General features: G+C 39.7%; 1 protein-coding gene across 4 annotated transcripts in view; it reads left to right on the top strand.

Annotated features, from left to right (window-relative positions):
• si:ch211-26b3.4 (connector enhancer of kinase suppressor of ras 2) overlaps window positions 1-18,556 on the top strand; it is an 80,671-nt gene that overhangs the window by 42,975 nt on the left and 19,140 nt on the right. For 3 of the 4 annotated variants that reach the window (XM_041989870.1, XM_041989873.1, XM_041989871.1), the window contains 8 exons: window positions 322-441; window positions 2,706-2,765; window positions 2,918-2,986; window positions 6,164-6,310; window positions 13,515-13,642; window positions 13,761-13,972; window positions 15,552-15,638; window positions 16,460-16,668. In XM_041989870.1, coding sequence (XP_041845804.1) covers window positions 322-441; window positions 2,706-2,765; window positions 2,918-2,986; window positions 6,164-6,310; window positions 13,515-13,642; window positions 13,761-13,972; window positions 15,552-15,638; window positions 16,460-16,668 — 1,032 coding nt within the window. The remainder of the gene's footprint in view (window positions 1-321; window positions 442-2,705; window positions 2,766-2,917; window positions 2,987-6,163; window positions 6,311-13,514; window positions 13,643-13,760; window positions 13,973-15,551; window positions 15,639-16,459; window positions 16,669-18,556) is intronic. The other variant, XM_041989872.1, reaches the window with a different exon arrangement.

The following is an 18,556-nucleotide window of genomic DNA, read 5'->3' as shown; positions in this document are numbered from 1 at the left end:
TGGGCTTTGTAATTGAGATGTTACAACATGTCAGCTTGGCACTTGGGGCTGGCTAGTAGTGATGATGTATTGTCTGTTTGTGAAGGTGTCTTGCGGGCACGCCTGTGGACAGACTGTGACAAGAAACAGTTTGTGTGCTGGAGTGATGGAAGTGGTGATGTGGAACAGTCTGATGAAAATGATGCTTGTTTCACCTCCTCCAGCTAGGTCACAGCATCCCTCATGGACCAAAACCAATCTCGAAAACTTTCTGTCTTTCTCCTTTTCTGTCTCTTCCCGTCATTTTGTTTCTGCTCTCTTCACCTTGAACTCTGTTTGCAGTGTAAGACCTTAGCGGGAATATGCGACCACATCATCTCTCTGTCGTCAGACTCTCTGGTCTCTCAGTCTGCTCATCTGGAGGTGGTCCACCTTACCAGCATCATGCCCAACGAGGGGCTGGTGAGAGCACATTCAAGTATTCACACACACAAACATAAGCTCATGCGTATTTTAAAGATAAACAAAATGATCAGTTTAGCCCAGGATTGACGTATTATTTGTTTGTCAAAATGGCTCACTAGTACTGATGAAATATCTGGCAAGTCATTGTTTTAGCCACTCTTGTACAATCTCCTACAAAGAGCTTCTCACAACCTTTTTTGCAATAACACACTGGCAGCTTTGTTATCTTTAATTACATTTACAGATATACTCTGATAACCTGAGACCCAGATCATTAAGCCTAAGTCTTAATGAGTACACTCCTTCTCTGCTTGTCAGTAGGGAAGCAGTTTCAATCTTTTTTCAGATTCATAACATTTTTCGACAAGGTCAAGTGAATGATCTTAATAAATTACTATTGAAAGTCTTTGTTCAGTAATTTATTTATTTATTTATTTTTTTTACAATTCCACCATTCCCTAAAATTTGGTGGATGCTTCTTTTATACCCGGGGTGCCCAAGTCCAGTCCTCAAGATCTGCTATCCTGCAACTTTTAGATGCAACCTTTTTCTAAAACACCTGAATCAAATGAATGGTTACCAGGTGATTGAACCATTTGATTCAGATGTATTGGAGAAGGGTTGCATCTAAAAGTTCTAGGACAGTAGATCTCAAGGACTGAACTTGGGCACCCCTTTATTATAACCAATCCTGGCACCCTTACCTGTCACAGTTAGTCTGTCAATTGTCAGAATTTGTCAGTAAAGACACTGAAAATAATTTGCTTTGTATTTTTTTCCTGTTGAATGAAGGTTCATTCAAATGAACAAATTAAGAGATTTATTTTGTTGCATTAGCCAAATTGGAGCCATGTAGCTTCTTTTTTTTACCTACAATGTCTGGTCCAAATCATTGCCAGCTACCTTTCTGTCTATCAGATATGTGATAAACAGTTTTTTGCTAAGATTTTAGTCACATCAGCATTAACGAGTTAATAAAGGTGCCAATGTTGTGCCAGATGATATGTTCCTCCAAAAATACCGGTACTTTCAATAGTCTGGGGCAAACCAATAAAAAGTCACACATTTGTCTTCAAAAGTTACAGAAAATGAATATGTTCCCTCGTAGATTTAGTCTGAATCGAACCAGGGCCAGATTTAATTTTACAATGCTTTTCAAGGCTGAACCTACAACTTGGCAAAACTCTTGGCATTCAAGTCTTAATTAATGTTCACAACAGTAAAAGTTTCAAGTGTTAATCCAGTGAATAATTAGGAAAAATGTGGAATAATATGAGAGAATCTAGTTTAAAAATAACTTTGGACATAGGTCACAAAAGATAATGTTTTAAGAAGCTTAAAACAAAACAAATAAATAAAAATGAGCTGAAATTGAGCATTTCATAGAAGCTGAGACTTTCTGCAACAAAAATAAGGAGAGGTTCAAAGACTGAACGAACAACTTTTCATGTGCGAGTTTGGAGATTTGGTCTTTTCAGTAAAATGTCATGAAGGACTCAAAGGATCAGATGAACTCTTTGTGCACAAAAGCCAAAATGAAATGGCCATAATCTTCTGGCCCTTAGGCAGCATCACATTATAAACAGATACAAATCTGTTGTGATAATCCCTGGTTGGACTCAGCAACACATCTGAAAACTATTGCCAGAAAACAAAAAAATTTGTCTCTGCAACTCCAAATGCAAGTTGAAACTTTGCTTATGAACAAAAGATCCAGAAAACAAAACATTCTGCATACTGAACATCAGCATCTCAATGACAACACGAAAGCTTGTAAAAGTCATGTTTTCCTTGAGGCAAGGAGAAGTTGAGATGTTTTGGAGGATCTTAGTATAACAGCACCCTCATGTAAACTGTCTTAAACTCTCACGTCAGTTAATTTAAAATTCTCAACAGAATTAGATGTTATGTCAAATACTGTATACATCTCTGGCCCATATACAGAGAGATGCATTGGGTGGTCCACATGGGGGTCCATGACTGCAATTGAAATATGATGCAATAGCAGTCATATTTTAAAAAGACTGCAATTGAATTTCTGTTATAATATTCCTTTAGTAATATAGTAAATTAGGAAAATCCTTAAAGGCTGTCTTTGTTGTGTTATTTAGTCATGAATATGCCTCTGTAACAAAGCAGCTGGCCCCCTCTAATTTTGGTCTTGAACCACCTCTGGAGATGCAGGACATATACTGTATATCATGTATTTCTCCATGTTCTTTATAATCCTCCCCCGCTGTCTGTTTGTGCTTGTCTTTCAGGGGATGTATATCAAATCAACATACGACGGTCTTCACGTCATCACTGGAACCACAGAGAATGTGAGTTTTTGTCTCACTCAGTTGGAAGCTTGACTCTCAGTAAAACACAATTTATGGACTTATGTTCCACCCTGACAGTGAATCCACTGCTTGTGTGTCTACTAAATTAGTTCCCGACACCCTTTTCTGTGCTCCAATTTCTCCCTTTGCAGTCTCCAGCAGACCAGTGTAAGAAGATCCATGCCGGGGATGAGGTGATCCAAGTCAACCACCAGACAGTGGTGAGTTTAAGGGCTGCATACATACAGTAGATCATATAGAATTGCAGGAGGTGCGTTTTCACACAGAAACTTGCAAACCGTTCTCCATTTTGCAAGATCCTGCATCAACACACATGATATCTACCTGCACCGCCACCTCTTCTGCCACCGTGGAGTGCCCTGTCCTGTGCCTTTGTTTCTATTTAGGCTAATTAGGCTCACTGAGAGCAGATTATAGGACGAATATTACAAGACTTTGTTCAGTCCAGTGAATTATTAACTTTCTGGAATTTGTTCCCATTGTTGTAATAAACCCCTGAAGGGGGAGTCTGGTTTGAAATCTGAATCCATGTTCCACTTTCAGAATAGAATAAGTTGCATTTCATCTTTTTACTCATCACATCAGAGGGAAGAGCAAAAATGGGCAGCCATTTTATTTGCTTTGCAAGAGCATGTGATTCAGCACACACTCAATTGCTTATAATGTCAACTCTGGCTAAAACTAGTTGTTTCAGCTTGTATTTGAGATTTCCAAAGAGAGGAAAACGGTTTGAGTCCATCTGCATGCATCTTGTCTGTTTTCCTTGTACATCTCTACAGGCATCGCTCATTCAAAAGAATGCACGCAGACTCTATGTAGTGGCGTTTGATTGACGCGTGACAGAGGCACCCACTATCTTTCCCCTCTCCTCAGGGTGACAGTGCAGATCGCACCCTGCCAGCTCTCTCAGCTTCAACCCTTTTATTACTCCCTTGGCTAGACTCCCTCCCCACTCTGATCCCTCACTCTGGGGGAGAAGATAAGCATGGGGAAACAGAGGTGTGTGTGTTGGTGTGATGCATGGGGAAATGGGGCTGTAGCATTCACAAGAGGCTGAGAGGAGGCAGAGCTGGGAGAACGGGGTAAAGAAGGAGGAGGAAGTAAAAGGGGACTTTGGGAGAAGCGGAAGCAGATGAAAAGAAAAGGAGGGAAAATGGGGGGAAACAGCAGAGGGAGGTCTCCAGTCAGCACAGCTCTCTGTTCGGTACCAAATGGAGTTTGTGAGGAGGAGAGATGGATCCCCAGAAAACTCAACATCACAGCTGATAAGTTTATCAAGTCAAGTGCTCAATTTGAAAATGAGATTTATGTGAATATTAAATTAGAAAATTCCTAACATTATATAAATGTTCTTTTGGCTTGTCCGACATGTTAATCAACACAGTGCCTTCATGGATATGCATGAGCTTTGTTTGAAAGTCACTTCAAAATAGAGCTTGCAGTTTTTAGCTCAGCTTCTCCTCTGAAGTAAAATGTGAAATTTACTCAAATAGCAAACTGATTGTTTGAAGAGCCAACATAATTATGTGGAGGTAATAGCATCTGGGAAAATAATGAAGACCCGTGGGATTTTAAAAATCTCTTCAGCAGCAGTTTACGCTATTAATATTTTGGTAGGTGTCCCCTTGCTTCTCTTAGCACTTTGTGTATTTGCATAACAAAACAGCTTTAAACTAGGCTGGTTAAAATTGGTTTTATGTTTGTTTTTAATGTTAACTACAAATGTGCTAGATAAAACAATGGTTCAGAAGTTCAGCTGCATCAAAGCCCGGTTTAGTTCACTTTCAGGTCATTCAGGTTGACTCTTCCTTATGTCATGAATATTACTCTATAATTCTGAGGGCTAGATGGGGAGATAGACACCTTATTATCAATGCTTTCAGCTGGAAAATACAGTTTGCAGAAGATTAGCCTAGCTTAGCGTAGAGATCAGAAGCAGGGGGACAAAGTGTCCCTCAATAGCTAATTATTTAAAAGCAATCAAACTGATAAAGCAGGCTAATTAATTAGCTTCTGGTTCAGGGAGGACGTTTTCTACTTTCTAAAATCCCTTTTAACCTATGTTTTCCAGCTGTATGCAAACATTATCTGGAGTAATGGTGTGCTAACAGCAGCTGGTAGTCTCTGATGTAAGATTTCTGATTTGAAAAGTCAGAAGAATGTCACCAGACCTCGTCTCAAAATCCAACATAGCTGTCACCTGCATAAAAGATGCTGATAACTGCAGTTATAAACTCTTTATGAGCACATCCATCAGTCGTTAAATTGGTTGCACTCATAGACTTCTCCAGTATCTATAAATGAACATGTTCCTGCTAGAGTAAAATGTTTTAACCAGCTTGTTTGCTAATAGCAAGCCTGGTCAGTGAGCAGAGCAAAGACAATTCTCAACTCCAAGTTCCATCTTTCGTGGGGGGTGGAAAGTTGCATTCTTTGCAACTTTATGCTAGACACACATATATTTGAGTTATTATTTGATTTAACACTCAGTAAAAAAGCAGAGAAATCTTTAGACAACCAGTCCGACATGTTAAACTATTTCTTTAATAAAAGAAGCCAACGTCAATGGTATCCATATCTGTCTCAGATAGAAGTCGATGAGCCACAGTTGAGCAGCTTAAATCACTCGCAAATCACATCACAAATTAATGATCACATTCCTGCAGAATGTGCCCTTTATCCCCCCGTTTTGTTGAAACAAGCAGAGCAGGACAGAACAAACTGTACAGCACAAACCTATGATCCCAGCTCTTGTTGCCAATGAACGTTTGTTGAACTCGGAGCTCTGAACTGGGCCAAAAAGAAAAACAAACGGGCCACTATAGGCTGTCACAGTCTGGTCATCATTATGTCAGAAATAAGGTCAACGCTGATCTGTCTGTGCAGGAGGGAAAGAGTGTGCATGTGTGTGTTGTAGCCTCTGCGGACACTTCCAGTAACTGAGACCAATGTTGCCAATCAATGGCCTGACGAGTGCTGTGAGCTCTGGAGACCGACTGGCCAGAACCACGAGGAAAACACTGCAGTCAGCACTCTTTTCGTGCTCTTTTACCATCTCCCTCTGAATTAGAACTAAGCACCACCAACTGAGCCAGCACACTGTTTTTAAACCACTGCTCATCACTCACAGTGATGCACAGACCTTGGAACGCTGCTTCCACCAAACATTTATCTGGAAGCACTTTGGATTTTCCATCCACTTCTTCTTTAAAACATGCATCTGTATGGTAAAACTGTTTCTATGCTTAAAACAGTGTCAGAAAATGAACCAAAATGGTGTAGCGTTAATTATTCCTGCACATTTCAGTAGAGCTGATTCTTTCTAGTGTGATGTGCATGGATATGTCATATTGTTATGTGATCTGTGTGTTCCTCAGGTGGGGTGGCAGCTGAAGAACCTGGTGAATGCTCTAAGAGAAGACCCATGTGGAGTCATCCTCACATTGAAGAAAAGACCCCAAAACACCCTGAGCTCCACACCAGCTCTGCTCAGAAACGTCCGCTGGAAACCACTGGGCCTGCAGGTAAACACCAGAACAACAAAAACACGTTTTTATGTCATTCCCCACAAAGTGTTCGTACTGATTAGGTCTGAGCCTGTTCACATGCACAGCAGAAAACTGTTTAGATGACCATCTAAATATGATAAATGGGAGTAATCAAATAATTTTAACCAGTATTGACGCGTCTACATTCAATTCTGACTGAAATATGAAATTTGAAATACCCTGGTCTATATTTCGTAGCCAATTATCAGATTTCTTTCGGAGTACATACATATGTATGTATAGACGTAACTTCCTGTTATTTTTAAAACGTCTGGCCTTTGAACGTGTGTTAGCAACTAATGTGGGAGCTAATGAGCCTGCAAAACACAAATGTTTTACTTACTTTATGCTTCTACTTTCTGCATTCCATCTTCACACACCATCATGTTTTTCTTTTGTGTTTTGCTCACATTGTGCATCACTTCTGGCTTCTTGACGCTCAGTGCACATGTGCAAAAAAAAAAAGCATCTTTTTAACAGCTTCCATTAAAAAAACGGACATAAGCAGAACACAAACAGCAGTGGGAAATGGTGTATAAACACAGTAAAGAGTTCTTCTGTAGACTGTTTTGCAGGCTTATTAGCTCCAACATTAGCAGCTAACACTAAGACCATGGGTGTTGTTAGGTTTAACAAAGACTGGATGTTTAGAAAGTTTCAGGAAGTTGGAGTATTATGTCACCATGCTTATACATACTCCAAAAGATATCCAGCAACAAACTGGACAAATATAGCATTTGAAGTAAGTAAGAAGTATGACATACTTGTACAGTACTTCCCCTACAAGTGGTGGGAAGGAAAATACAGCTTCCGTCATTCACAAGGGTTTCCTTTAACAAGGTATTTTAATAAGGAAGGTACAGCATGGTAAGATTATACACAGTGCTTTCAGTCGTGGGGTTCAACACACAGATATGACAACTTCTTTTTTACTTCTGATTTACACTCACACAACTAAAACACTTCCTGGTTAGGTTTAGACCGTCAGCTACTTGATTATGAGCAGAAACCAAAACTATGTTAGGGTTATTAGAAGATCATGGTTAGAACTGAAGTACATTCTTTTTACATCTCACTGGATGTATTTTTATGCATGCATGGTTTTGTTTGTGACAATATATCATGATCAAAACTGTCTGTTCATGGGTTAGGTTTAGGCAATAGCATCACTTGCTAACAGTTGGAAATCAAATTAATTTGGTTAAAGTTTGGAAATATTATGGCAGGACTTTGTACCACTCCACTGTTACTATAATAGGCAACATTTTGGCTCTTCACCTGCATTTGCTCTCACAGCATAAATAAAAAACAATGAAGTTGCTTTTGGAGGAGAACCATCTATTTTAAATAGTTTTTTTACAGTCTATTGAACTAATAGTTCTCTTATTATCTGTCAACTGTCAATGTGTAGATATCTAAACATCAATAGAAAGAGTTTTATTCATACTACTTGCAAATGACTATGACTTAATGAAACAACTCTAACTTGCAATATTGGATGGGAGAAACTTGCTAATTCAACCTGTACATCTCTTATTTGAATGATTTAAATGGTGCAATGTGGCCAGCACTTTCTCTAAAAAAGCCAGTGTATACCGTAGAGCTGTATGAGGTCACCTTGGGGGTCCAGCCATTCTGCTACTCACATTCATATTTACTAAGACTTGGGCTCTGAGTCACTCATTTCCTCCTCAAAATAAAGTCAATATTTAATGCACTGTAGATATAAAAGATGGAATGGTTGTTCAAAGGCTTGCAGCTTAGAAATGGTGTGGGCCCACATGTTTCACTGAGGGGTGATTACTTGTAAATCTGTCAGTCATAAAGCCTCAGACTTTACAATTTTGGTAGATGGAAAGAGGAGTTTTTGTGAAGATGGACGGAGGGGTGAGGTGGGGGCTTGTCTGCTGCTGCCTCAGTGTAATGTGAAGCACTGACTTATTTGTCGGGCCCCTGTATTCCATGGATGCTATTTTTAACTTAGCGTCAGTCTAATTCATTTACATGCTACTTGCATGCTTTGATCTCCATTTAGAGCACAGCTGTTCTTTGGCTTTTTTCTCTTTTTTTCTTCTTCTTTAATCCTCTCTTCCATTCTCTGCTCTAGCATCTATCTCCTTTCACATGCAAGGGTACGTTATTGTCAGATGTGCAGATTAATTTTTTTTTATATAATGGTACAGACACCATTAAAACCCATCAAATCACCATCATCTTTGCCTTGAAAAAGCTTGAGAACTGTTCTCGTTTACATGTTGCTTACATTTTTTTTTTTATCATTGCCCCAGATTGTTTTTCAGCTTATTGTTTTATTTGCTGTGCTCAACAGCAGAGGATTGTGGGAATGCTTTCCTGACGGATAGCTAAGACACAAATGTGCCGTGAGCGTCCAGATCAGAGCAAAGAGATATCTGTGGGAGAAAAGAAGAAAGGAGTGTTTTAGTTTTGTTCTGTCTCAGAAAGACTGGAGCTCTTAATTATTCATAAGCAACTACATGCAGCTCCACTGGCTCCGAAACAAGAGTCGCTACTCAGCAAATACTGGAGATAATTCCCTGAATCCACAATATCTTGCTTAACAGCTTGTTTGCGAGCGTATGTGTGTGATGTGTGATAGAACGGGTACACGCACGTTGCCAAACATGGTTGTATGCATGCTTGTCCATCTGTGCGTGTAAGCATGTTCCTGTGCATGTTTTGTGCACACATGTGGAGAGATATTTTCCGTTATCAGTCCCATTGCTCCTTTGAGATGCAATAGAATTAGGTCACTGCACTCTGTACACTTGATATTGGATTCTTACTGTACTTGCATACTCTCAAACAAAACTCACACAGAAAACTCATACTGCTAATCCATTTTTTGGAAGGCAAATTGTACATTCGTAAAAATTAGTGGAAACGTGGCAAACGTTCAGCTGGATTATAAATTACTACACAAAGGAAACAATTTATCTCTGCAAATTATCATGTGATTTCAGCTCCAAAAATCCCTCCATGGCAACCTTGTTTCTTATTTCGCTAAATAATTACATATCTCTATTTCTATCTCTTTGTGTTTGCATGTATCTACGGCAGGATGGAGTGAAAGCAAATTTGATGATCCACTGTAATTACAATGATGCTTGCAATGATTTCAGCAAAGAGGATGAGGATTACTTTGGTGATGCATTTTGCATGCACGAATGCCTGCTGTGCTGCCACAAAATGTACATGTGCAGAGTCATTTCAAGTTACTAGAGGCCTCATCAGCAACCTACTTTATTGATTACTCACAATTACGCATTGACCGTGAGCCTGCTTTCACAAATCTCTTGCACACCCATAAATCATCACCTCTGGTAAATACCTGCAATTTTAGGCAACATGTATTGGTGCTGAATGCATTAGTGGTTATTGCATTTTATGTACTTTGGCCTCTTTTTGAGCATATGAGTAATGTTTGAACAATGTAACAGCTGCACTTTAAAATCTATTACATCACTTCAAAGATGAAGACACATTTATACTGCTAAGTAAACATGAGCAATATAACTAAAATTAAATTTGTACAACTGTAAGCCTGTAAAATAAAAGATTTAAAACTTTAAAGTTGATCATGTTTTTAATAACGTTAGCCTGTCAAAAGTTTTGTCACAGCTATCAATTAATCTGATAGCTGTGACATTTTTGCTAGTGAAATATAAATATCTAACATTTCTGTTCCCTCTGGTCCATTGCAGGGCCAAAGCCCATAGAGAGACATTCAAACACTAACTTGTTTCTCTGGAGCATTTAGACACAATTAACCTGGTAAACATGTTTTTGGACTATGAGAGTACCCAGAGAGAACCCTTACATGGGTCTTCCATCCATGGAGATAACATGGAGGCAACAGTGCTAGCCACTAGATGACCGTGCACCACTTGTTATTTTAGTTTTGTTTAATAAAAAAAGACAGTTTATACAGCTGCATGGAAAACTGGTTATTCATTATTTCACAGTATTTCAATGTTTTCACAAACCAGTAACTTGATAAGGGATGACGTGATCAGTATCTGTTCAATCCTGCTCATATAAAACATCAATAATGCTTCATTCATCCACAAAAGGAAACATTATTGTTGATAGTAGATAATAAAACATAGAACCAGTAGTCACTGTAGAGAGTCAAAGTGTAAAGCTGTTCTTGTAGGCAGGAATGATATCCTTAATGAAGGAAACTGAAGAAGCCTCTGGCTGAACACACTCTATTCTTAATTGGCTTAGTTGTGTGGAAATTTTGCAGTGTGGCCTACAACTTATACAACACTCTTTTACACAATAGCCTTTTCTATGAGTTTGTTAAAATTCTTTGAGCCACTGGCTCTGATCCTGCTGCTCCAATAGATGATTGCAAAGAAAATCTGGCTCAACAGACCAAAGGACCAAAGTTTCCTTAAAAAGTACAATTCTAAGAAGTAAAGTCAAGAAGTGGGGCCTTCGAAAAATGGTTTTAGTGCTTGGTGAAATGAAACGAAATTTTAGTGCAATATGTAAAAATACTGTATTAGTTTTAAGTACAAGAAAACATATTCTTTACTGCAGGCACTGTTCAGGAGGAGGAAGAGGAACTGCAGTCAGCTGCAGAACAAAGTAGTAAATCCAAGAAACAAAAAACTCCCCACATGTTTCATACCAGTAAAGTTCTAAAGCAATGGTTCCCAACCTGGGGTCCTCACCCACTAGCTGGGGGGCCAAAGATTGCAGTGGATGTATAATGTTTTCAATCATAACACACTTATTGAATTATCAACAGTCTGTTTGAGGATGAAGCACATCAAACACTACTGTTATACTCAGACGTACATTAGTTGTTATATGCACTTGAGCTTGTCTGTGCATGAGAGACCGCATCAACAACTCTACAAACAAGTTACCCTTGTGGTTTCAGTAATGGCATACTTTGCAGAGACATTCACTCTCAACAATGAAATCAACAAGCAGAGACAGGGCCCTTAAACATTTATCACACAGTGCAAAAACATGCTAATACTGAAGTGGAGTTAGAAATATTTAAAAAAGGGAGCTACAACAATTTTTACTGCAGATAAAAAAAAGAAACACTGGTGACACTGCACGTGTCTTTACTCACTCATTTACTCTCCTCTGATTTATACTGATTTAACATGCTTTGGAGAAAGCAAATTAGTCTCAACTTACTGATGCTGATGTTTGCTGAGTGTTGGACCAGTCCAGCAGAGGGGAAAGACTAGCCAGAAGTCACAGCAGTGAATCACTGTATTTGTTGATCCCTGTTGTCGTCACTAAATGTTTATAAAACTCTCAGGGGGTGAAATAAGGCAGGTATTGCTGGTAGTTCTCAGCTGTGTATCACCTTTGCTCTTAACTAGATCAATCTCTCAAGACTGCACCGATTGTAGATGCTTTTTAGTAAGTAAATGTGCAGGCCTTTAATCCTCAAAATGCTGTTAGCTTTGCCGGTATGTTACAAGATCATTCATTCTTCATTATTCCTCTGCAGTTTAAGTAGCTAGGCCAAATTCAGCAAATTCTGGCATCCAGGGAAACTTTTAGTGATGAAGGCATAATCATTAGCTTGCTAGTTGGCAGCCCACAGGTACTGCATGGTATCGAGTTTGTTTCTTCTGTTTCAGGTTTAGGCTTATTATGAAAAGGTGATTTTAGACCTGCCCTACAAACTTTTTAACACCCCAACTCTATAATTCAGTAAAACAATTCTCAACCATATAACATGCTTTAAGCACAAGAAGTCAAATAAATACAACATGTTGTCTTCCTAATGTCTGAACTTGCTTTGCTCAGGCTTTAAGTATGCTAAAGTGCACAGATGTGTGATTAAGTTTCCATCTGCGCATGTAAAGGTAATCTTTTTGGTAATATTTGTTGGGGGCGGTTTAAGATGTAGATTTGTATTTAGTTTGGATTGAGGACAGCAGGAGCCAAATGGTTTAAATGCTGTTTGAACAGACTGGAATTTCGTCTGTTGTGGTAGCCCCATCACTCTTTACTTCTACCCCTGGGCCCCCACAACTCCCTTTCCATGCAGAGAGCAGTGGGCTGTAATCAGTAAATTACTGTTTTAGTCACCACACTGCACAGCTTCCACACTGCTCTCTGTCCGTCCTGCACTCTTTCCCTCTGTCTGTTTCTGCCCTATTTCATTCTACCTCCCCATCTTTTTCATGTTGGTCTCTTTCCATCCTGTCTTTATTATTTATGCCGAAGCCGTCTTACTGTAAGCTGCCTTCATGAGAGAAAGACAAAAAAGAAAAGAGGAAGAAAGAGACAAGACCTGGGGATAGAGGTGGGGGATGATGGGGATGAGGACCAAGAAAGGACAGAAAGTTTGGAATATGAAATTAATTTAAGTAATGCACCGCTGATGAAATGATGAAACACTGGGCTTCCTTAATGAGAAAACCGCCTGCCTGGCCGTTGTTCTGGCTTTGTGCCTACTTATACATTCTGACCACATCTTCTCTCTAAAATGTTACAAAATCCTGAGGCATGTAGTAAGCACTCCCTTTTCTCCAGGTAAAATTTGATGACATGAGCTAAGTATTCATCACATTAGCTGCTCTAATGTTATTTGCTTGAAATTTGTTGTTATGGCAGCAGAAGGGAGGTGTCCTGTCCCCACAGATAACCTGATGACAAATAAATTTGCATGTCTTTGATTCAAGAAGACATAGGAGGCAACTTTCCTCCCATCCTCTCCTTCTTTTGTATCCCCGAAAGGAGGGAGCCAGGGTTGGCTGAAAAGGAAGAAAAAGCAAGGAGCGCAAAGAGGGGTTGTCATGGGAACAGACATAGAGAAGCTTGTATGAGCAAAACGGCCTGACACAAAATGATAGAACAGTGAAGCAACTGAACACGGGACAGCTTGCGCAGTCAGAAAAATAAATAAATATAATAATAAAAAATACAAACACACACACACACACACACACACACATATATATATATATATATATATAGACACACAATGGTGTTACATCCCAGATGAAAGATAAAGGTTCTATCATGTGATAATACTATAAAATGTTTGCTTGTTTGGGTTTCTGTGAAACAGGAAAAGCTCTAATGCTTTGTCTCTGTAGGTCATGCGGTGAGACCAGCACTAACAACAGCAAAAAGACTCATTATTTGCTTTTTTTCCCCCTATTTCTCTTTACAGCCGGTTCCAACCAGTCCCACCAGCACTTCTCCTACACCCGGCGGAACCTTAGGCATGTCCAAAATGGATGCTCCGAGCATGCAGGATGTCTACATCCTCTCTCCAGTCTCTGGACTCTATAGCACCAGGTCAGACGGACACACTCAGAGGTTCTGGTGATGACCATTATGTTGATTATCATGATGTTGCTGATGACAGGGGTAATGGTGATGATGACATTGATGATGACAGCTCTGCTCTCCGCAGGGAGGAGATGGGTCTAATGTCATGTGACGACATCAGTCGCTACAGCTTGAGCTCGCAGTCGGGCTCCAAAGGTTCGGAAGCAGTCAGCTACTACCTGGACCAGGACAGCGGTCAGTACTTTTCTCTGCTAGAAGGAGACGGACCTTCGGGGCCTGAATATGACCGGGGACGCAATACAGGGGTGCGGCGGCGGGACAAGACCCCAACACATGGTAAGGACAGCTTAAAACCAGGTGGTTTGAATGGAGCAGGAATGGCTCTGGCCCTGTGTTTCATTCATAGAACTGCATGTTCATTTTCACCAATTCACCATTTTCTCAAAACTCTTCCTCACATGTTCATCAATTTGCTTCATGGCTCTACATCCTTGTGTCTTTATCTGGACTGCACGTCTCAACACAAACAAGTTGACATGTCGGACAGTTGGTCCACACACACTCCAACACTTGCTCCCTGTCTTCCCCACCACGTGTGTCCACCCGTGCTCCAAAACAGCTTCCAGAGCATCCTGTAATGCACTTCTTTGTTGGTCTGTCAAGGGACTAAAGCTCCATATGACATACAAGACAAGGGTCACAGAACTAAACAAACAACCTTTGTACACTCTTCATAAATATACATGCAAACATAATCATCCTCAAATCCCAAATGTGTGGTTCTGATGCCCAGAAATGAACCTCTGCCAACCAAGTCCATGATGGTGTCTGCAGAAAAAATCTTAATTGAATAAGAGACTTCTAACACAAGTAAGATTTTAAGGAAAAATTAGTTTACAAAAATATTTTGACACTCAAAACAAAACCTACACACAAAACTACATTTAAAAAGTTAAATATTAACAATATTTTCCCACTTGCCGGTAACAGTCAACCAGCCAGTTAGCAGAGGAATGAACCTTTTCCCAGATCTATACAAGGAAAGTGTTTAAGAAAAGTAAAATAGTGTTCATTCTCTAGAGACCGTGAGTGTCCTGAAAGCTTCTCATCAACTGCCGCTAAGAAGCTGTATTTAATTGTGTACAAGCATTGAGACATCATTGATCAACTGACATTGACATGACAAGCACTAATAAAAAGGGTGGGTCCAACACCGCTGACATGTTAGAGATAACATTTGTATTTTAATAACTTTAGTTCTTAATAATGAAACAGTATAACAGAATTATGCAGGTGCAGTTGCCGACCAGTGCAACATTCTGGGAATGCTTCCTTATTGCATTCAGTAAATACTAAAATACAAGAAATTAGGATGCTATAGTGCAAAGTGTATGATACTAGCTGGAATCTTAAAATGACAACTTTTTAGGGAATTCTCAACCAGCATAACTTTGTGTGGATGTTTTTTAGATGTAAGTTTAAGCTGTCGTTAATCTAACCTCAGGAGAACCCTGGACTAACTTCAGTAGAGCTTTATTTGTTTTCTCGTTCGTGAGCTTTGTTTTTTTAGCTTCAGAGAATGATATTTATAGCTTAATATGCAAAACAGATATCCAATTATGTGGCCGACAGTAAACATAGTGCATTTACTTTAAATGTGCACCGGTGATTTTAGTTACAACCATGAACAAGATATATGACTGAATAATGACACGAGAACATTATTCTTTACTGGGCAATCCTTGATGCGCCGCCTCCAAGCCATGGCAGCCCCTCAGGAGTCTTCTTGGACTTGCACACGCTTCCTGTTTGTCTCACCTGTCCAACCCTCCAGCTGTCTCCCACAATGTCTCTCAGTCACAGCCCCCCCCACGCCCCCATAGCCGACTCTCTGATTGCTGATTGGTGCTTTCAGGTGACCTCAGACCTGTTTCCATGCCTCCTGAATATAACTGGATGGCCGAGGCCAAGGAACCCAGCATGGGCAAGAGAGGGAGCCGAGGTATACACGAATACACACACACACACACACACACACACACACACACACACACACACACACACACACACACAAAAAAAAAACCCCTAGCCCGTTTCACATTAAACGCAGTCGGATCAGACTGGTACCGTGCTTTGCTCCATACTCAGCTCAATGCATCTCAGCTCATCCTCCGGTTATCCATGGTGGTGTGTGGTTGTGTAAGGATACATATCTTGGTGGGTATGTATCTGACAGAACAACAAATGAACATAAATGCAAGGTAATTGCATTCATACAGCTGCTCTGGAAACAGGAATGTAACCAGTTCTAACCAGCTTCACCACTTTGCAGGGAGTCGCGATCTGTATTCGACTGAGGGCCCTCCACTCCGCCATTAGAAAGTCTATGAATTGTATTAAAGCACAGCCTGAATGGGATAAGACTTTTAAACTCTCCTTTCTCTCTCTCTGTCTCTTTTAAGTTTTTAATTTTTAAAAGTGTGGATAATAAACAAGTTAGTTGAGAAGCTTGATCTATGTGGAGCTAGAGGAGAATTATAGTTTCTGTGGCAGTAATGCTCTCCAAATCAAAATAATCACTGCCAACAGATTATAGCTGTATGTCCCCAGCTGTGATCCATATCAGATCCTACAGCTCTGAAGCACTTCTATCCTTTTTCTGTTGGGTTTTTATCTATAAGTGTCTATTCAACCTCAGCCGTTTCTTCTTTCGGGTTCTCCGTTGACTCTACAACTCTATCTTCTCTCTCTGAGGTTTTACTTTCTCTGTTATCAGTCTTACTTAGCCTGTCCATCTTTCCTCCCCCTCCTTCTTGGCCACAGATTCAGACAACTCCCTGCTGCGTTACCTTAGTGATGACAAGATCCTGGTGATTGAGGAGGAGCCCGAAGGTCCTGGAAGAGAAAGCCGGCGGGATTCCACCAGACGTTCTCGGCGCAAGAGCCGGAATCCAAGCAGCCCTAGCTTCCCCATCAGCCCTTCCATGCTGTCCTCTACTCTGCGTCTTGACCAGCCACCTGAACCTTTGCCTGTATGTACACACCCTTTGAAATTAGACTATTAATCTTTTTATAGTCAAGTTAACTCACAACTTAACTAGTCAAGTTAAATCACGAAATGTTTGACAAGAATCTACATAGATCAACAAATACACTTATTAAAACTTTTTGCAAGTCATATTTGTGCTACATGGGGTAGGACTTACCATGGCAAATCACAGGGTACACCCTGAACATGTTGTAAGCCCAAATGATGGTTAGTACACAAGATACAGACAACCATGCATACTTATATTCACATGTGTGGCAAGATTGTTATATTCATAATGTGGGAGAAGAACAAAGATTATACAAAACTATCCAACAAGATGTCATGTGGCATGTTCCCTGGCATTCTAGTTAAGCCAGTTAAAAATAGGTGAGTTCTGCTCTGGGGCCTTCTCTCAATAGGAAATTCCCAAAACACCTCTCATTGGAGATGTCTTGAAAGCATCCTGGACATATTTGTTAGTTCAGTTTGTAAATGCAGAGGAGCACCACACAACTCTAAAGCCCACTTGGATTACTGAACTTAGCCCCCTCTCCCTAAAAATGAGACAAAACATCCTTCAAAGGACACTTAAACATACTTCCCTTAATGCAGCAAGTCATGTGGACAATCTACCCTTTTCTGAAAACCCACCAGTTGGTGTTTGATTTTTGGATGATGTGTCTGTTGGACTGAGATACCTCCACAAATTTATAAACTGCACATAAGAGGTGCTAATTCTCATCTTTGCTGTTTCAAACACAGCTGCTGAGGAACATGCATGTTTCCTCTTAGCAGCCTGGTTTCTATTCACAAGTGAAACAAATCCGAAGAAGATATTTTGAAAAGCTGCAGAAGAAGATGTGAATCACAGCTGTCCATTGAATAGTTTGGAAGGAAATAAATTCAGTAGTGTTGCATTGCCACATAATATTGCTAGTAGTTGTAATTGAGTTGTTTTAACCAGAAACATACCTCAAGGGAAAAAAATAAAGAAAAACTGAGATGGACATCCACAAGAGAAAAATAGCTCCTCTTTAGAAATGCCTTTATTCTCTGGGAATATCTGGGATATTATTTGGGAACACATCTGTTAGTCTCGCGAGGTTAGTGTGTGTCAGCTCAAACCAGAAAAACCTGATGAGCTGAATTGTTTGAATCAAATATATTTTTCAAAGTTATTTTCATTCTCTATATATCAAGCCTTCTTCAAAATGGGCAAAAATCTTCTTAAGCAAATCTGTTAATTTATATTTTATTGCGGCTTTTATTGTTTTCCTTTTTTCCAGGTTCTGAATATGAATCAAAAACAGCTATGGAAACTTGGCTAATTGAGTCAATAGCTTTAAAAATCCACAGGAAATGAGTCTGACTTACTGCAAACCAACCTTCCTCTGGTTGTAAGTGCACTGAATGGCCTTCAGAAGCACCTCACACACAACATCATGAGACCCGTAGTCCTCCTTTTCAACACCCCTGTTCTATAAATACAATACACAGCACCAAAGTGTATTATTTTAAATAGATCTAAGTAAATTTATCACCTCCTGCTGTTCCACTCAGCTATATCAAGAAAATGCTGAGTAATTTTTAAATGTGTCTTAGGAAACTTTGAAAAATATACTATCTTGTTATTTGGTCCTTTCTATGCAACATATTGACAATTATAAAAGACAAACAGAATGGCAGTTACCTTACAACTAAATGTTAACTGAAAGAGTGCATGCTTTCATTATTTAACATGTATTTATATTTCTGTCAGAGTCTCTCATGCATGGTTAATACCACACCATAAACAGGGGCAATAAAATCAAACGCGAAAAACACTCACCAACAACTTTATCAGGCACACCTCTTTAATTGTTTGTTAAGACAAATAATTAATCAGCCAA

The sequence above is a fragment of the Melanotaenia boesemani genome, chromosome 7 (assembly GCF_017639745.1).
Source record: "Melanotaenia boesemani isolate fMelBoe1 chromosome 7, fMelBoe1.pri, whole genome shotgun sequence".
Taxonomy (NCBI): Eukaryota; Metazoa; Chordata; class Actinopteri; order Atheriniformes; family Melanotaeniidae; genus Melanotaenia; species Melanotaenia boesemani.
The sequence above is the reverse complement of the archived record's forward strand: the minus strand, read 5'-3'. Positions and strand labels throughout refer to the sequence as shown.